Here is an 18,718-nt window from a genome sequence, read left to right as displayed (position 1 = left end):
ATTCTGATATAGAAACAAATAGTTAAACCAATGGCAAGTACTTTGCTGTCTGTCTGTCTGTCTGTCTGTCCTCCCGTTGTTCATCAATATGCTCGAGCGGGCCCAGTAACGTCTCCATTGGAGATTTTGTTGTTACTGTGTTTAGCATATCGAATACGTCAGGGGGAGCTTGCCAGGCTCTGCCGTGCAGGCGAGATACTCTCAGTAGCTTGCCGGGCTCTCCAAGAGGGGCAGAGGAATCGAACTCGGGTCGGCCATGTTGGCTGCGTGCAAGGCAAACACCCTACCACTGTACTATCGCTCCAGCCCAACGAATATGTCATGGGTAGCTTGCCAGGCTCTGCCATGCAGGCGAGATACTCTCGGTAGCTTGCTGGGCTCTCCAAGAGGGGCGGAAGAATCAAACCTGGCTGGGCTGGATTGGCTGTGTGCAAGGCAAATGCCCTACCGCTGTTCTATCACTCCAGCCCAAGTACTTTGCTAGTCCTGAAAAATATAGTCTACAATGCATCCTAATGAACTGAAACTGTACTAACCAAGTCACTCCACTACCTTAAGAATTACTTGAGGGACTGGAGAAATAGCGCAGGGGTTAGGGCATTTGCCTTGCACATGGCCAACCTGGGTTCAATTCCCAGCATCCCATATGGTCCCCTGAACACCCCCAGGGGTAATTCCTGAGAGTAACCCCTGTGCATCGCCAGGTGTGACTCAAAAAGAAAAAAAAAAGAATTACCTGAGACAGAGCAGTAGAAAGAGGAGAGAAAAATATTGAGGGGGCGACTGTGGATTCAATCCGATGCCCCCCACAAAGAATGCTGTGTTCCTAATACTGCCATGCCTGTAAATGTGACATTATTTGGAAACAGGGTTTTTGGAGATGCAACCAAATTAAAATGAGGTCATACTTAAGGTGAACCCTATTCCCAAAGATTGGCATCCCTGTAGGAGATAAAAACAAAGATACACAATAAAAACCACCACATAACCATATAGGCAAAAACTGGACTGATGCAGCCTGAAGTTAAGATATGCCAAAGGTTGAGCCAATACATGAAGCTAAAACAAGTCTGAGACAACATAGCCATTTTTCACAATTTTGGTTTCAATTTTTATTCCCTGGAACTGTGAAATAATACATTTCCAATATTTTAAGTCACCAAGTTTGTGGTCCTTTACTACTGATGGCCAAGGAAACTAATAAAGAGGCTTGAAATCAAGGATAAACTGTTTTATTCGGGGGCCACACCTGGCTGTGGTTTGGGCTTACTCGGGGGCTAGGAGTGGCATGTGCCATGCTAGGGATTGAACCAGGACTTGCCGTATGCAATAAATGCCTTAACCCTTTAACTATCTCTCTCTGGCTCTGAGATCATCAGTTTTAACCATTAATCAATAGGCTAGTTCTGCAAAAGAGAGTGATGAGATACAAACAACAGGTTTTAAATAGCTGGCTTCTGCTTGGAAAAGTTATAGAGAGTGCTTGATAGAGATCACGCACTGACAAATACATTATTTTTTAATGACAATTATAGTGGTGAATGTGGAAACACTTTTTCTCAATAATACATTTTCTTTTTCTATCAGAAACTTCACTATTACCTTATTTTCTGTTCCCACAAAACCATCAATTACAAAAAAAAATAGACAAAACAGTAGACAAAGTTTCTATCTACTACTAGTTATCTGGTGGTACAATCTCTCTTAAAGTTATTTCCAAAGAGGTAGCATTGTGATGAGATATTTAGAAAGCTTAATAGACATAAACTTACACTGAAAATGCTTTTTTCTAAATCTTACAACTTTGGAGTAAAAACATAAAGAAAACTCATTTAATATTTCTCTCATTAAATTGTACTGAGAAAGTCTTATACAATTAACTACTATTAAAAGGCAAGAGTTATTTTTCACCATTTCTTGGTAACAAAAAGTGTAGCGATCAAAGAAAGTAGAAAGCAGGAAAGGGCAGAAATTATAGAGAGGAATCTCACCCCACCCCCTGAAAAAAATACAAAGGATCAATGAAACTAAGAATACACATGATTTAACAAAACTCAAATGAGACTCACCAAAACAAAATAATAAACCAGGTTAGAAATGAAAGAGAAGTGTCTTGCAAGAAGCATTAAAAGAGATTCTTGAAGCCTGAGCGACAGTACAGCAGGTAGGGTGTTTGCATTGCATGCGGCTGACCCGGGTTCAATCCCTGGCATCCCATATGGTCCCCCAAGCACTGCCACGACTAATTCCTTAGTGAAGAGTCAAGGGTGTGACCCTCTACCCCCCAAAAAGCAAAAAACAAAAAAGAGCTTCTTTAAAGAACAGGATAAATTTAGCACATAGCATTGAGTATGGTACTCACTCATGGTGTCCGCTAGTAGATTAAGAAAGGTTAAAATTGTCCAGCAATCATCAAAAATTGACTTTTATTTATTTAGTTTCTGATACTTCCATTTTCCACTCCCCTAAGTTTGTTGGAGCAAGCAATGTAAAATAAAGCTGTTATGTACCTGTCGAGAGGGCAGGTCGAGAGTCAGGAGGAAACCTAGGGGCACTGGAGGAAGGGCACACTGGTGGTGGGATTGGTGCTAGAACAGTGCATGCCATGAAAAACTTTGTAAATCATAGTGCCTTAATACAAATAAATTTTTAAAAATGCATCATTGCATCCGTAGCCTGATGGTGCCTTCAGGCTTCCTGATACCCCAAAATTACCACTATGCCTTTGGCCGGACCCCAACAACTAGGACCAAGTTTACCAAGAAATTAAACAATCAAAAGTTAGTATGTAGGAGCCACACCCACAAACCACCTCCAGCTCAGCTGTACAAGCTCATGTACTGGCCTTATTTCAGAGACCCATAAGTAAATCTCAAAAGAGATCAAAGGCTACAATTAATCTCAGCCCTGCACATGGCTGAATAGATCAGAGTAAACAGGACGGGGGTGGGTCACCCTGGTGCCCACCCAAGCAGAGCCCCCAGCAGCTGCTTGCTCTCATAATGCAAAATAGCCACCATACATTCAGTCTCACTGCACTGTCTAAGGATAGAACTCACCAAGATATAATCTGCTAAAAATTCAGGTATGTGGGTTTTGTGACTGAAATCTCCAGGCTTTCTTGGGGTCAGGATGGGCTACCTCCCCACACCTCTCTGTATTTCCAGAAACTTTGGGAGTCACATCCACACCCCCAAACTGCCACCCAATTAAAAAGCTACTCCAGCCTTACCATCCTGATAAAAACACTGAATGCCCTGAACAAGCACCATGAACTATTAGCACCTGCACTGCAAACCATAAAGCACAAAAGGGAAAGGAGAGAGAGAGCAAGAAGGAAAATCCTTCCCATAGAGGGAGGCTGGGAGTGGGGGGTGGGGTGTTGGTGGATGGTGAGAGGGAAACGGGAAATTAGTGGTGGAAAATGTACACTGGTGGAGGGATAGGTACTGGATCATTCATTGTATGACTGAAACCCAATTATGAACAGCTTTGTAATGGTCTATCTCACGGATATTCAATCAAAAAAAATTTTAAAAAAAAGTAATGTGCAGTTCATGCCCAATTCAATCAGCTTAATCAATGACTGAGAAAATAGCAGTACTCCTACACTAAAAATAAATGCATCACTATTTACAATAGCCAGAATCTGGAAAAAACCCGAGTGCCTGAGAAGAGATGACTGGTTAAAGAAACTTTGGTACATCTACACAATGGAATACTATACAGCTGTTAGAAAAGATGAAGTCATGAAATTTGCATTTAAGTGGATCAACATGGAAAGAATCATGTTAAGTGAAATAAGTCAGAAAGAGAGCGACAGGCATAGAAAGACTGCATTCATCTGTGGAATATCACAAATCACAAACAAATCACAAATCATCCTGTTAATCGTCGATTGCCTTGAGCAGGCCCCAGTAACGTCTCCTTCATCCTAGCCCTGAGATTATATTCAAGGCTCTTTAGGAGAATGAGACCCATCATTGTTACTGATATTTGGCATATTGGGTACGCCACGGGGAGTTTGCCAGACTCTGCCGTGTGGGCAGGCTACATTTGGTAACCTGCCAGTTTGTCCAAAGTAGGAATGAGATAATAAGATGTCATAATAGGCATCGGGCCGCTGGTTTTTATAGTCTCTGAGTCTTGGCCGTTGATGGGATTACACGGCTCCAGGAGGCCAGTTGGTGGGTGTGACCCCCGCCTACTGGAATTTGGAGGATCTGGGTGGAGGATGCTCGGCCCAAATCCGAGTAGGCTTCTGGGGGTTCCGGGGGCCGAGATCTCCAAGTCTACTCGGATTTGGGCCGAGCATCCTCCACCCAGATCCTCCAAATTCCAGTAGGCGGGGGTCACACCCACCAACTGGCCCCCTGGCGCTGTGTAATCCCATCAGTGGCCAAGACTCAGAGACTATAAAAACGAGCTCCCGGAAGAGAAGAGTGCAGTCTCCTGCCCCCACGCCTGACTGTCCTCGCCGCCGGGGCCCCTTGGAGGGGAGCGGGTTGAGCTTTCCTCCCCGCCCCGACCAGGGCTCCGGCGGCCAAAGACCTCCAGGACCAGCCATCACCATGCTGAGACCACTCTCCGCACACATGAAGGTACTGGCAGAGGGACAAAGTCATGCGGGTTCCGGGACCGAGATCTCCAAGCCTACTGTGGAATATAAGGTAACAAAATGTGAAACTAATATCCAAGGATAGTAGAGATAAGTACCAGGAGGTTAGCTCCACGGTTTGGAAACTGGCCTCACATGCTGGGGAGAGGACAGCTTAGATAGAGAAGGGAACACTAGGTAAAGGGTGTTCTGAGGACCCACTTAGGAATTGAGATGTGTGCTGAAAATAGACTACAGACCAAACATGATGGCCACTCAATACCTCTATTGCAGACCACAACATCCAAAAGGAGCACTGTAGCACTGTCCTCCCATTGTTCATCGATTTGCTTAAGCGGGCACCAGTAACATCTCAACAAATTGTGAGAACTTCTTGTTTCTTTTTTTGGCATATCGAATACGTCACAGGTAGCTCCCAGGCTTTGCCATGCGGGCAAGATATTCTCGGTAGCTTGCTGGGCTCTCCAAGGGGGTGGAGTAATCGAACCCAGGTTGGCTGCATGCAAGGCAAACGCCCTACCTGCTGTACTATCGCTCCAGCCCATTTCATATATAGAGTAAGCAAAAATTTAAAATGCCCCAATTTTCATGATATTAAAAATCACTATTCTCCAAGTTGTTACTTGATGAACCTAATATGATTTTGTCGCAAAACTAGTACTGACACCCCTGACATGTATGAGGACCATAAGACAGCTTCAGGAAAGGATAGTGCATTAAACAAGGACGATGAAAATGGACACTATTGGACAGTGAGGGATGATGTGATTCAAGCTCTACAAATATAAAATACAAGTCACTTCTCCAAGTGAGATGAACCCCAAATCCTCCAATCCACCAGGCCCTACACACCAGAAATCAGGAAAACAGTCATAAAATGAGTATTATTTTGAGGGCTTCTTGTCAGAAGTTTTGTTTTCATTCTTTTTCTGATCTTAGCTCCCTTCTGACCTTGTTTTTTTCCTATACTCCCGTTTTACCTTTTGATCCCTAGTCTTGTGCCATTCCCACCCATTTTCATGATTTTTACCCCTGAACTATCATGGGGCTTGCATTGGGCCATATGGTTCCTGTGATGAATTCAGTTTATAGAGAACATATCTTACATGTGTAACAGGTCTTCTATCTTCAGATCTGGGAATTCCTCAGGATATATTCAGCTTGCTTCTATTTCAAGCAATTCTGTTTTCGACTTTGGTTTCATCCATTACTAGCTTGCAAGCTCCTAGAGGCAGGTTTAGAAAAATACCTGGAAACTTCTCCATGTGCCTAAAATCTGCCAGCAGAATATCATTAGCTTTAAAAAAAAAAAAGCTACCTTTGGGCCAGAGTAATAGTACAGCAGGCACAGACCTTTCCTAGCAAGAGTCAACCTGGGTTGAATCCACCGGGACCCCATACCCCATATGGTCCCAGGAGCCGTCCAGGAGTAATAATAGGGCCGAGTTAGGTCCAAAACTAAAAGAAAACCCTTTCCCAAAATTTAAGACATAGAAAGCCACCATACTATAGGAGTAGGATAATAATATCAAACATGAACTGAGTTCTAATTTTATTCTAGGCATTGTCTGAAGCAGATGACATTGACTAGCTCTTTCATTCTTTTCACCTTTAGAGGGAAAATTTCCTCTCTTCTGAATCTACAGGAGAGTTAAGTAAATCTTAAGATTTATCAAATCAGGCAGGGTCCCCAAATGGCTCATTGGCAAAAAGAAGAAACCCTGATTTCAATCTCTGCCAGCACCCCACATTCACTGCACAACCCCAAGAGCTCAAGTATTTGGGATAGTACAGCTGCACCTAGAGTGGCCAGTGAGCACCACCACTCTAACAAAAAATTTGGGAGCATTGTTGTCAGATCAGTGAGCCCCACCCAAGCACATGTAGGAGCCCCTAGCAAGCATGTGTGCAAACAGCACAAGTGTGTGTGTGTGAGTGATGCCCAAGGCCCGACCATTGAAACTATAATAACAGCAAAGAGGTGAAGAGAGAGGAGAGAGAGAACAAAAGGAGAGAGAGAACAAAAGGGAATACCCTGCCACAGAGGCAGGGTGGGGCAGGGGGTGGGGGGATAGAGTGGTGATGGTGGGATACTGGGATTATTGGTGCTGGAGAATGGGCACTGGTGGAGGGATGGGTACTCGATCATTGTGTGACTGGAATGTAAGCACAAAAGTTTTTAACTCTGTAATTGTACCTCACTGTGATCTACTAATAATAAAAATTTTTTTAAACAATGCATCAATGTAAAAAAAAGATATAAAAAGAGAAGCTATACTATCACAGAAATATAAAAGACATACAGAATAATAAAGCAATTTTTTCCTTTTTGGATCACATCAGGTGCTACTCCTGGCTCTGCATTCAGGAATTATTCCTGGTGGTGCTTAGGAAACTATATGAGATGCTGAGGATTGAAACTAGGTCAGCCCATGCAAGGCAAACACCCTTCCCACTGTACTATTGCTCTGGCCCCCAACAGAACAATTTTATGCTGGGGGGGGGGGGGGAAGCAGAATCTAAAAGAAATTTTAATAATCTTTTAGCTTTTTAAGACTGAACCAAGACTGGGGCCTGACAGAGTACAGCAGAGAGTACATTTGCCTTGCACGTAGATGACCTGGGTTTGATCGCTAGTGTCCAATATGGTGCCCTGAGCACCGTCAGCTGCTACCAGTGTTGGCATGGATGTGGGAAAAAAAGGGATGCTCTTTAACTGTTGATGGGATGCCGACTGGTCCAGCCTTTCTGGAAAACAATATGGACAGTCCATCAAAAACTAGAAATTGAGTTTCCATATGACCCCTCAATACCACTTCTGGGAATATACCCGAGGATGCAAAAAAGCACAATAGAAATGACATCTTCACCTATATGTTCATTGTAGCACTGTTCACAATAGCCAAAATCTGGAAACAAGCTAAGTTCCCTAGAACAGATGACTGGTTAAAAAAACTTTGGTACATCTACACAAGGAATACTATGGAGCTGTTAAGAAAGATGAAGTCATGAAATTTGCTTATAAATGGATAGACATGGAGACTATCATGCTATGTGAAATGAGGCAGAGAGAGAAGGACAGACATAGAAGGACTGCACTCATTTGTGGAGTAGAAAATAACATAACATGAGGATGACACCCAAAAACAGTAGATACAAGGGCCAGGATTATTGCTCCATAGTTGGAAGCCTGCCTCATGAGTGGAGGGGAGAAGGCAGCTGGAATAGAGAAGGGATCACTAAGAAAGTTATGGCTGGAGGAATCGGTCGGGATGGGAGATGTGTGCTGAAAGCAGATAACAGACCAAACATGATAACTTCTCAGTATCTGCATTGCAAACCATAATACCCCAAAGTAGAGAGAGTATGGGGGAAAATTGACTGCCATGAAGGCAGGGGGAAGGTGGGAAAGGTGGGGATATACAGGGGATATTGGTGGTGAGGAATGTGCACTGGTGGAGGGATGGGTGTTTGATCACTGTGTGACTGTAATCCAAACATGAAAGCTTGTAACTATCTCATGGTAATTCAATAAAATTAAAAAAAAAAAAGACTTTAGGTGCTAACATGGGAGAGTCCCGGCAAATTAAAAAATAATAATAATAACTGAATCAAGAGAAAATAGAACATCTGAACAGACCATCTACTGGCACAGAAATTGAAGCAGTAAATATTATTAAAAAAAATAGCACAGCGACAGGGCATTTGCCTTGCACGCAGCCAATATGGCTGAACTAAATTCGATTCCTCCGCCCCTCTCGGAGAGCCTGGCAAGCTACTGAGAGTATCTCGACCACACAGCAAAGCCTAGCAAGCTACCCATGACATATTCAATATGCCAAACACAGTAACAAGTCTCACAATGGAGACGTTACTTGGCCTGCTTGAGCAAATTGATGAACAACGGGAGGACAGTGCAGTGCTACAGTGCTAGGTTTGTAACAGTTCACTATTTAGTTCTAGATTTTCAAAAACAACCTACCGTCCAAGATATTCTAAATGTCAAAAATAGGAATTTTCTTGAGCAGTTTCTATTATAACAACATTACCCTAAAGCACAGGCTTCACTGAAAAGAAATTTACACACTAATAATCCCAATGGACACACATACATAGATCCTCAACAAAGCAGTAGCGACCAAAGACATGAATACATCAGAAGGACCAAACACCATATCAAGTAGATTTGATTCCAGGAATTCAAGGATGGCTCAATAATGCATGCCAATTAGATTAACCCAGCATATGCCATAGCTCCTGAACTTCTGCTTGCTGCTCTGCCATTCTTGGCCAAGCTAGTGTCTGGAGCATTGTGCATACTCCAGAGTAGGAGGCAGAGTCCTCCCTTTCCAGTTCTGTCCCAGCAGCCTCCACACCCGACCTGCACCATATTAACTGGCCCACACCACATCTCCTGAATGACATGACCATATATGCTGTCCTGTGACAGATCTACTCAACAAATTATATGCTGTTCACAGTTATACTTCCTGTCATCCAGTGGACAGGCAGAGAAGAAAGAAAATAACTCCCATTCTAATACCTCAATATCTACCAGGGGTTCTAACTACAAAGACTCACTCCCAACTGAGTAAGAATAGTAGAAAAACAATGCAGAAAACATGTAGAAGACCACCAAGTGCAATAAGAAAAAACACTATCACCAGAGATATAAATACCAGCAACCAGCTCAATAAATCCTCTGACAATGATTTAGTGACACCATGATGAAAATATTTAATGAACTAAAAGAAATGGGCAGGGGAGGTGTCAAGGGGGACTGGAGAGACAGTACAGTGGGTAGGGTACTTACCTGGCAAGTAACTGACCTGAGTTCCATTCCTAGCATCCCATATGTTCCCCAATGCCCCCACAGTACCACCAGGAATAATTCCTGAGTGTAAAGCCAGGCCATACAGGTGTGGCCCAATAGAAAAAAATAAAAATAACATAAACAATGGCACAGGTCATCAGTAAAGTACAAGAATATACAAGTTGAAATGAGAAAACTACTACAATTAAAAATGAAGAGCTGGGGCTGGAGAGATAGCACAGCAGGTAGGGCGTTTGCCTTGCACACGGCTGACCCAGGTTTGATTCCCAGCATCCCATATGGTCCCCTGAACACCACCAGGACTCCTGAGTGCAGAGCCAGGAGTAACCCCTGTGCATCGCCAGGTGTGACCCAAAAAGAAAAAAAAAAAAGAAAAAAAGAAGAGCGCAGTACATGATATTTTAAAAACTCAACAAAAACCCTGAACACAGAATAACAGCAGCTGACCAATGAGCAAAAGATCAAGGAGTTCCATGATGAGAAGGAAATTGCTAGGAACAACAGAAGGTGGAAAATGGTCTGAAAAGAAATAAAGAGCATACCAGAGAACTATGGGATGAGTTCAAGAGAAACAATTTAAGGGTCTGGAGCAATAGTACAGCAGGGAGGGTGTTTGCCATGCATGCAGTTGACCCGGATTTGATTCCTGATATCCCACATGGTGCTCCACACACTGCCAGGAGTCATTCCTGAGTGTAGAGCTGAGAGGAACCACTGAGCATAGCCGGGGTGACCCAAAAAGAAAAAAAAGAAAATCTAATTTAAGAATCATCAGAATCCCTGAAGAACATGAAGGCACTTTTTAATTTTGTCTTGTTTTGTTTTCTGGGCTACACTAGGTGGTGCCCAAGGCTTACTACTGGCTCTGCACTCGGGAATTACTCCTGGTGGTGTTCATAGGATGCTGGGGATCGAATTTGATGAATTCATGTAGAAAAGCAGCAAGTTCAATGAGCAAAAACAGTATCAGGAAGCAAATTTGATGAATAAACAGTAAATATAGAAATCATCAATGAGTTTGCATAGTTAAAGAATACAGGTACTGAGACCCAGCAGGTCTGAAGAGTCACAGCAAAATACTCAACCAAGAAAATTTCAACACACACTGTAACTAAAAATGATGAAAGTCAAAGACAGAGACAAAAAACTGACAGCAGCAAGATCAGAACTGGAACTTACATACAATGGAAAGCCCATAAGATTTACACCAGATCTATCAAATGAGACTCTATGAGCCAGAGAGAATGGAGTGATATAGTAAAAAACAAAAACAAAAAACTCTCCAATGAAATAAACACCGCAACCAAGAATATTCTGTCCAGCTAGATTAACACTCATATTTGAAGGAAACATACAGAGCTTCATAGAAAGGCAATAGCTTAGGAGCCCTAAAACTCCTAGCCCTAAAACTAGTTTTGCAAGTAGCATAAAGAGTTTCTTTGAAAGACAGGGTAAACATCCTGACATGTGGCATTCAGTATGGCACTTACTAATAGTGCATATGGTTATCCGCTTACTAATAGTGCATATGGTTAACCGCTACCAGATTAAGAAAGATTTACTCCTAGCTTGCTAAGAGATTTAATACATTTCTAACAATGAATTAACATTTGGGGGGCTGGAGCGATAGCACAGCGGGTAGGGCTTCTGCCTTGCACGCAGCCAACATGGCCGACCTGAGTTCGATTCCTCCACCCCTCTCGGAGAGCCCGGCAAGCTACCGAGAGTATTCGATATGCCAGACACAGTAACAACAAAGTCTCCAATGGAGACGTTACTGGGCCCGCTCGAGCAAATCGATGATCAACGGGAGGGCCTTTACTTTACTACTACTTATTGTTCTATGTCTGATCAGCTTTTTTAAATCCAGAAATTTTTATTTCAATCTTTTACTTATTAACCTTATAATATTTTGTTATAAAACTAACATTACCTTTATTAGAATAAAACTTTGTACTTTTATAGACCTATTTTTATTTTTCCACTTAAGTTTTCTTAGTTATCCTCACTCTTACTAAATTTTACATTTGTAGATTTTGCCAATTCATGGAATCCTTAAAATACATTAGCACAGATTTCCTAAAGAGTGTTTTATTCATAACAGAGAAGACTAAAATAAGATCCAAGCACAAAATAAAATTTAATGCAATATATTTACATGCCATGGTTGAAAACTTGGTTATGTAAACAAGAAGAGGTACTATAATATATCAATGATTTGAATTTCTTACAGATGTTTAGGTAACATAGTAATTAATCTTCACAAATTGACATTTATCTAGTTTCTTTAAAATTTTGTTGAAGGAAATAGTATGCAATAAAAGTATTATATTCTGCTAAGTGGGTAGGCTTGGGGGTGGGAGGGAAACTGGGGGCATTGGTGGAGGGAAGGGGATGTTGGCACAACATTGTATGCCTGAAACAACTATTCTGAATACCTTTAAAAGTCATGGTAATTAATAAAAATTTAAAGAGAAAAATGCAGGAAATGCCGAATGGTTCAGCCCTTTTGGAAAACAGTATGGATGATTCTCCAAAAATTAGAAATTGAGCTCCCATTTGACCCAGCAACACCACTACTCGAAATATATCCCAGAGAGGCAAAAAAGTATAGTTGAAGTGACATCTGCAATTGTTTGTTCATTGCAGCACTCTTTAAAATAGCCAGAATCTGGAAAAAATCTGAGTGCCTGAGAACAGATGAATGGTTAAAGAAACTTTGGTACATCTACACAATGGAGTACTACGTAGCAGTTAGAAAAATGAAGTCACGAAATTTACATACAAGTGGTATTACGTGGAAAGTATCATGCTAAGCGAAATGAGTCAGAAAGAGAGGGATAGACATAGAAAGATTGCATTCATCTGGGGGACATAAAGTAACAAAATAGGAGACTAACACCCAAGAATAGCCGAGATAAGTACCAGGAGGCTTACTCCATGGCTTGGAGGCCAGCGGCACACGCTAGGGGAAAAGGCTGCTCAGACAGAGAAGGGAGCACCAAATAAAGGGTGTTGGGAGGATCCGCCCAAGATGGGAGATGCATGCTGAAAGTAGACTATAGACCAGCCATGATTGCCACTCAATATCTCTTTTGCAAACCACAGCACTCAAAAGGAGAGAAATAACAAAAGGAAATGCCCTGCCACAGAGGGAGGATGGGATGGGGGGCTGGGGGGTAGGAGAGATACTGGGATCAGTGGTGGTGTAAAATGGGCACTGGTGGAGGGATGGGTACTCGATCATTGTATAACTGAAACCCAAGCACAAAAATCTGTAAGTTTACAACTGTACCTCATGGTGTTTCACTGATAAAAATTTTAAAAAAAAAATGAAAAAAGAGAAAAATGCATGACAATGAATGTAATATCCTTTAGGATAAGAATAAATATGATACCCACAGATGCAAAAAAAGCATTTGACAAGATCCAACACCTATTTATGAAAAAAAAAATCCCTCAAGAAAATGTGAACAGAAGACACTTCTCTCAATACAGTAAAGGCTGTACATCACAAACTCCCAGCTAACAACTTTTCAATGTGGAAAAACTGAAAGCATTTCATCTAAGATCAGGAACAAGAAAAGAATGTTCACTCCCACAACCATTATTGAACACAATATAGGAAGGTCATGATACAAAAAATCTTGGGAAGAGATAATAACAAATCCAAACTAGAAAAGAAGCCAAATTATCAATTTCACAGATAGCATGAAATTATACACAAAAATTTTAAAGACTCTACAAATAAACTCCTAGAAACAATAAAGCTATATAGTAAAATGGTGGGCTGAAACGATAGCACAGCGGGTAGGGCGTCTGCCTTGCACTCAGCCAACATGGCTGACCCGAGTTCGATTCCTCCGCCCCTCTCGGAGAGCCCGGCCAGTTACCGAGAGTATCTCGCCTGCACAGCAGAGCCTGGCAAGCTCCCCGTGACGTATTCGATATGCCAAACACAGTAACAACAAGTCTCACGATGGAGACATTACTGGGTCCGCTTGAGAAAATCGATGAACAATGGCAGGACAGTGACAGTAAAATGGTAGGTTACAGCTACAAAACCAATATGTAGAAATCTGTTGTATTTCTATATGCACACTATGAGATGGAACAGGAGAGAAAAAATCTGATTCCAATCACAACTGACTGCCCAAAATAATATAATTGGTAATCTTACAAAGGAACTGAAAGACTTATATGAAGAACATTACAAATTTTCTATTAAAAAAAGGAACAGAAGACACAAGGACATGGAAATATATTCCCTGTTCATGGACTAGAAGAATTAGCATCAGTAAAATGACTGTCCTATGTAAAGCACTATGTAAATTCAATACAATCCCTATAAAATTTCTCTAAGTTTTCTAGGACACAGAACAAATACTGCTAAAATTTATGTAGAGCAATAAAACTCCCCAAATAGCCAAATATACAGAGCAATTAAAACTCCCTAAATAAGGCCAGAGAGATGCAACAAGGGTTAAATACCTTGTATTTAATGGTTCAATACCCCAGTTCAACCCCTCACACTGCATCTAGTTTCATTAGCACAGAACCAGGAATAAGCCCTAAGTACCACAAGGTATGGCTCCCCCAAAAAGATCCTACAAACTCCTCAAACATTTAAAGCAGTCCTGAGAGAAAAAAAATGAAAAGAATTGCTTATCCTGAATATAATATTAATACAAAGCTTAAATAAGCAGAACTATGTGGTGCTGGAACAGCAGAAAGAGTTGAGAGCTCATTTATATGAACGCTCATCTATGACAATATAACCAGATGAATGAAGTAGAGTACAGAAAGCCCCTCCAACAAATGGTGCTGAAAAAACTAAAAAAAAAAAAGTTATCTGGATACCTAACCCTTACCACACACAAAGGTCAATGCCATTACCCAAGATAGCAGAAGCAGAGAAGAAAGTGAGTCACACAGCTGAAGTGTTGGGGCTGGAGAGATATACAGCAGGTAAGGTGCTTGGCTTGCATGCAGCAGAACCAGGTTTGACCCCTGGCATCCCATACAGTCCCCTGAGGGTGCCAGGAGTGATTCCTCAGCGCATAGCCAGGAATAACAACTGACCACTGCTGGGTGTGACACCCAAACAGAACTAAATAAATAAATAAATCAAAAGTTTCTGCATTGAGGAAAAAAATTATGACTAAAATAAAAAGATGTGCTACACAGTGGGAAAAAAGTATCTGTTTAACAATAGGACAAAGACCTAATATCTAAGATATATGAAGCACAACAAAATAACTCATTGTTCAAAATCACTGTTAGGGAAATACAAATCCAAATGACAATGCAGTAACATTTCACAGTAGTGAGAATGTTCCTCTTCAAAAACCACAGAAATAACCAATGTTGGCAGGGATGTGGTGAAGAAAGAACCTACTCAATTCACTCTTGGTAGAACTGTGACTTGGTTCAGTCTCTAAGAAAAAAAAGTACAGAAACTTTAAAAAAAAAACACAGATTCCATATGATACAGAATAAGATACAATATGATAATCCAATTCTTGGGCATCTATGCCAAGAACTCAAGACATTAATATGAATTTCTATGCTGGGACATTTCTTGGAGGGACACTCACTATAGCTCATATCTGGAATAAACCCAAGTGTTCAACAACACGAGTTTAAACTGTGGTATAAACACAACAAAATGCTACTCGGGCATAAAAAAAAGATGACATCTCATAGTCAGCTGCAAATTGAATAGAGATGGAGGGTATTATGCCGAAGAAGAGAGGGAGGACAGATACCAAATTATCTCATTCACATGTGGAGTATAATAAAGCACAGTAAGGAAATAAACAACAGTAGAGATAACAGAACATGAGAATCTGCTTAAAGAAATGACTCTCCTAAGGGAGAAGGTGGAGGACAGGAAGGAATCTACAGAGGTGGAGGACTGCTGGCACTTGGGTAGCAGGTGTGGCGCAGTGACATTATCTACCCTAAACAGAATGTTCACACGAACCTAACTCAATGTGTCCAAACGGGGGGGGGGGGGGGGGGGTGGGATCTATCAAGCAAGATGGAATGGTGCAGTGGCATGCACCAGAGCTGGCGAATGGAGATCATAAAATTTCTACGTGATTAACTGAGGGTGCCCCTTGGATATTGTGTCTCAAGAGAGAGAGAGAGAGGGCCATTAAATGAAACTGGCCAGTTGCCCACTGTGGGGTGCTGACTCGGAGCAGGATTCCTGAGGATGGTGGCACTGCTGCCAGCTGGCAGAGCTACCGCAGCTCTCGGCCTCTCAGCACTACGGGGAGCGCAGAGTTTTAAAGTGACTAAACAGGGCTCTTTAGGTCCAACTTGGCGCCACCAAGGAGCATAGGTCCCGGAGTTAGGGGGGCACCCTGGGTTCCCACCATGGGGCGCTGGCAGGGTGGCCCCACTGCCATTTCTTCTTTCCCCAGACAAGCCCATGCCCCCCATAGCATATTATGGAGGAGGACCTCCCTAAGTGCCAACTGTATGGAGATGGATGATGGGGTAGTGGTCAGGTTCTGCTGCAGACTGTCCAAGCTGCAAAAGGCAGCAGCCCTGGCCCCAGTCCTCTTCCCTGTCGGGGTCACTGCTGCCATCACCACTGCGGTCCAGGGCGTGCAGAGCATCTCCAGGCAACCTGGACCCAAGGGGAGAGAGCATCAGCAGCCTGATGGTGCCCTCAGGCTTCCTAATGCCCTGATGTCGCTGCTATGCCGCTGGCCAGACTCCAACAACTCAGGACCAAGTTTTCTGAGAAATTAAACTGCCAAAGGTGGAGCTAGGGCGTTTGCCTTGCATGCAGCTGGCCCGGGTGTGATCCCCAACATCCTGTATGGTCCCCCAAGCACCGCCAGGAGTAATTCCTGAGTAGTGCAGAGCCAGGAGTAACCCTGTGCATCGCCAGGTGTGACCCAAAAAAGCAAAAATAAATAAATAAATAAATAAATAAAATAAACTGCCAAAAGGAAGTAACACGGAAGCCAAGCCTACAAACCACCTCCAGCTCAGCCATACAAGCTGAGCCTCATAAATACATACAGTCCCCTAAGCACTGCCAGGAGTGATCCCTGAGTCCAGAGCCAGGAGTAACCCCACCCAACACTGGGTATGACCAAAAATTAAAAAATAACGGAAAAAAATGTTCTTCACGTTTTACTTTATATACACACACAGGATCTATTCATGAAAGTTATATTTACCAAGAAGCCATTAATCAAAAAAATACCATACTTGAGATGTTGACAGCCTTTTGGGAAAGCAGACACAAAACAGTATGCTTCTTACCTCATTTGCTTCACTCTGTTGCTGCTCTTTCTTTTTTCTTCTTTTTTCTCTCTTCTTCTCATTTGTATTTGATTTGCTTGTTTGAGACTTCCCAGTATTCCGACCTTTGCCCTTTCCAGGTTCAGAATCGGAACCGCTACCACTATCCACTTGCAACAGAGCAAAACGAGAAGCAGTAGTGGGAACAGAACTAAGCACTGCCGAAGCCATTGTCAAGATTTTTCTTTTAAAATACTTGGCAAGAAACACTCCTGTGAGAGGAAGAGGAGGGAAATGTATAAATATGCAGTAAAAAACTTTTTCCAGATCAGAAGTTCCCAAAGTTATTTGACTTTTACAGAAAAAAAATTAGTCAGCAACCCCCTGGAAATCTACCTTCACAAGTGAGCAAATAAAAAGTGCCCCCCAATTACACCCAGGGCTTACTGCTCCCCTCTTGCATCCTTTCAGCACCTTGAGAGGGGGCAGTATTTTTAGCTATGCCACTCTAAACTGTAGAACAATAAATACATTTTTCATGCGATTTGATTTAGTAATATTTGGATTCATACCTAGCCCTATATGCAATACCCTTCTTTTAATTAAATGAAATTATGTAAAATATACAAAATTATCCCCAGGCAAGTACTGTAAGATGGTCTCAGTCTAGTCATCTTTCCATATATAATTTTAAGAAACACAATTTTCCTCCCTTCTGGCCAGGTCCCAAGAGCCTCCCCAGCAGACCTCCACCACATTAACGGGCCCACACCACAGCTACTTAGCCTCTGCTTGGTGCTCCACCCTTCAGGATGAGATGAGTCTCCCTGAGGTCCAGCAGCCTCCAAACCCTACTCAATGATATCAACAGGCCCAAACCACTACTCCTGCAATTCCCACAGTAATTATGGTTATAATTCCCGTCACAGGTGAAGCAGAGAAGTAAACGAGCAACTCTAGGCCTCATCCTTCAATCTCCCAGAAGGTCTAACTATAGAGTCGCCCTGAGCAAAGCAGGAACACTAGAAAGCCATTGAGGAAGACACACAGAAGCCCACCAAGGGGCCAGAGTGATAATATAGCTGGCAGGGTACTTGCCTTGCCTTGCACGTGACCCTGGGTTCGATCCCCAGGACTCCACAGGGTCCCCAACATTTGTCCCCTTTCTACAGTTTTCACCATTTCCCATAAATATTCCATTAATGAAGAATAAATATATTCTACACATTTATTCTATAAGATAAAAAGTGTTTTTTAAAAAGGAAATGATGGGGCCAGAGAGGTAGTCACAGTAAGTAAGACACTGCCTTGTATGCAGTCAACCCAGTTTAATCCCTGGCCTAAATATAGCACCCCAAGTCCCACCAGGAGAAGACAATAGAGAGTAGAGGCAAGAGTAATAAGCCCTGAGCACCACTGGGTGTGGACCCCAAACCAAAATAAAACAGAAAGGAAAATGATTACCTATATCCGAATTCATAAAGTTAAGCATAATATGATCAATGCAGTATTAATTTTTCTGTATGAAAAGCAAGAAAGCACTATAATATAGGTCGTAAATGACAAGAAGCCTTTTTTTCACATTAGTGTGCAGACAACAAGTGACAGAGATAGACTGTGAAAGACTAGTTAAACTGCAGAGATCTTTACCTTCGTTAGGCAATTTTTCTAATTTGCAAATTATGAAATCCAGCAATTCACAAGGAACTCTTTCCTTTTAAACTCTGGAAACAGGATAAATGACCAGACCACGACAACATTAGGCCGTGTAGCACTGCACTGTCCTCCGTTGTTCAATGATTTGCTCAAGCTGGCACCCGTAACGTCTCCATTGTGAGACTTGTTACTGTTTTCGGCATATCAAATACGCCATGAGGAGCTTGCCAGGCTTTGCCGTGCACGTGGAATACTTTAGATAGCTTGCCGGGTTCTCCGAGAGGGGCGGAGGAATGGAACCTGGGTTGGCTGCCTGCAAGGCAAACGCCCTACCAGCTATGCTA

General features: G+C 42.3%; 1 protein-coding gene across 2 annotated transcripts in view; it reads right to left on the bottom strand.

Annotated features, from left to right (window-relative positions):
* GKAP1 (G kinase anchoring protein 1) overlaps positions 1-16,990 on the bottom strand; it is a 73,976-nt gene extending 56,986 nt beyond the window's left edge. For both annotated transcript variants that reach the window (XM_056122465.1, XM_056122466.1), the window contains exon 1: positions 16,740-16,990. In XM_056122465.1, coding sequence (XP_055978440.1) covers positions 16,740-16,949 — 210 coding nt within the window. In that variant the 5' untranslated portion in view covers positions 16,950-16,990. The remainder of the gene's footprint in view (positions 1-16,739) is intronic.
* Between the last annotated feature and the right edge of the window lie 1,728 nt (positions 16,991-18,718).

The sequence above is a fragment of the Sorex fumeus genome, unplaced genomic scaffold, assembly GCF_029834395.1.
Source record: "Sorex fumeus unplaced genomic scaffold, SorFum_2.1 ptg000046l, whole genome shotgun sequence".
NCBI lineage: Eukaryota > Metazoa > Chordata > Mammalia > Eulipotyphla > Soricidae > Sorex > Sorex fumeus.
Note: the sequence above shows the minus strand (reverse complement) of the source record. Positions and strands in the feature narration are given on the sequence as shown.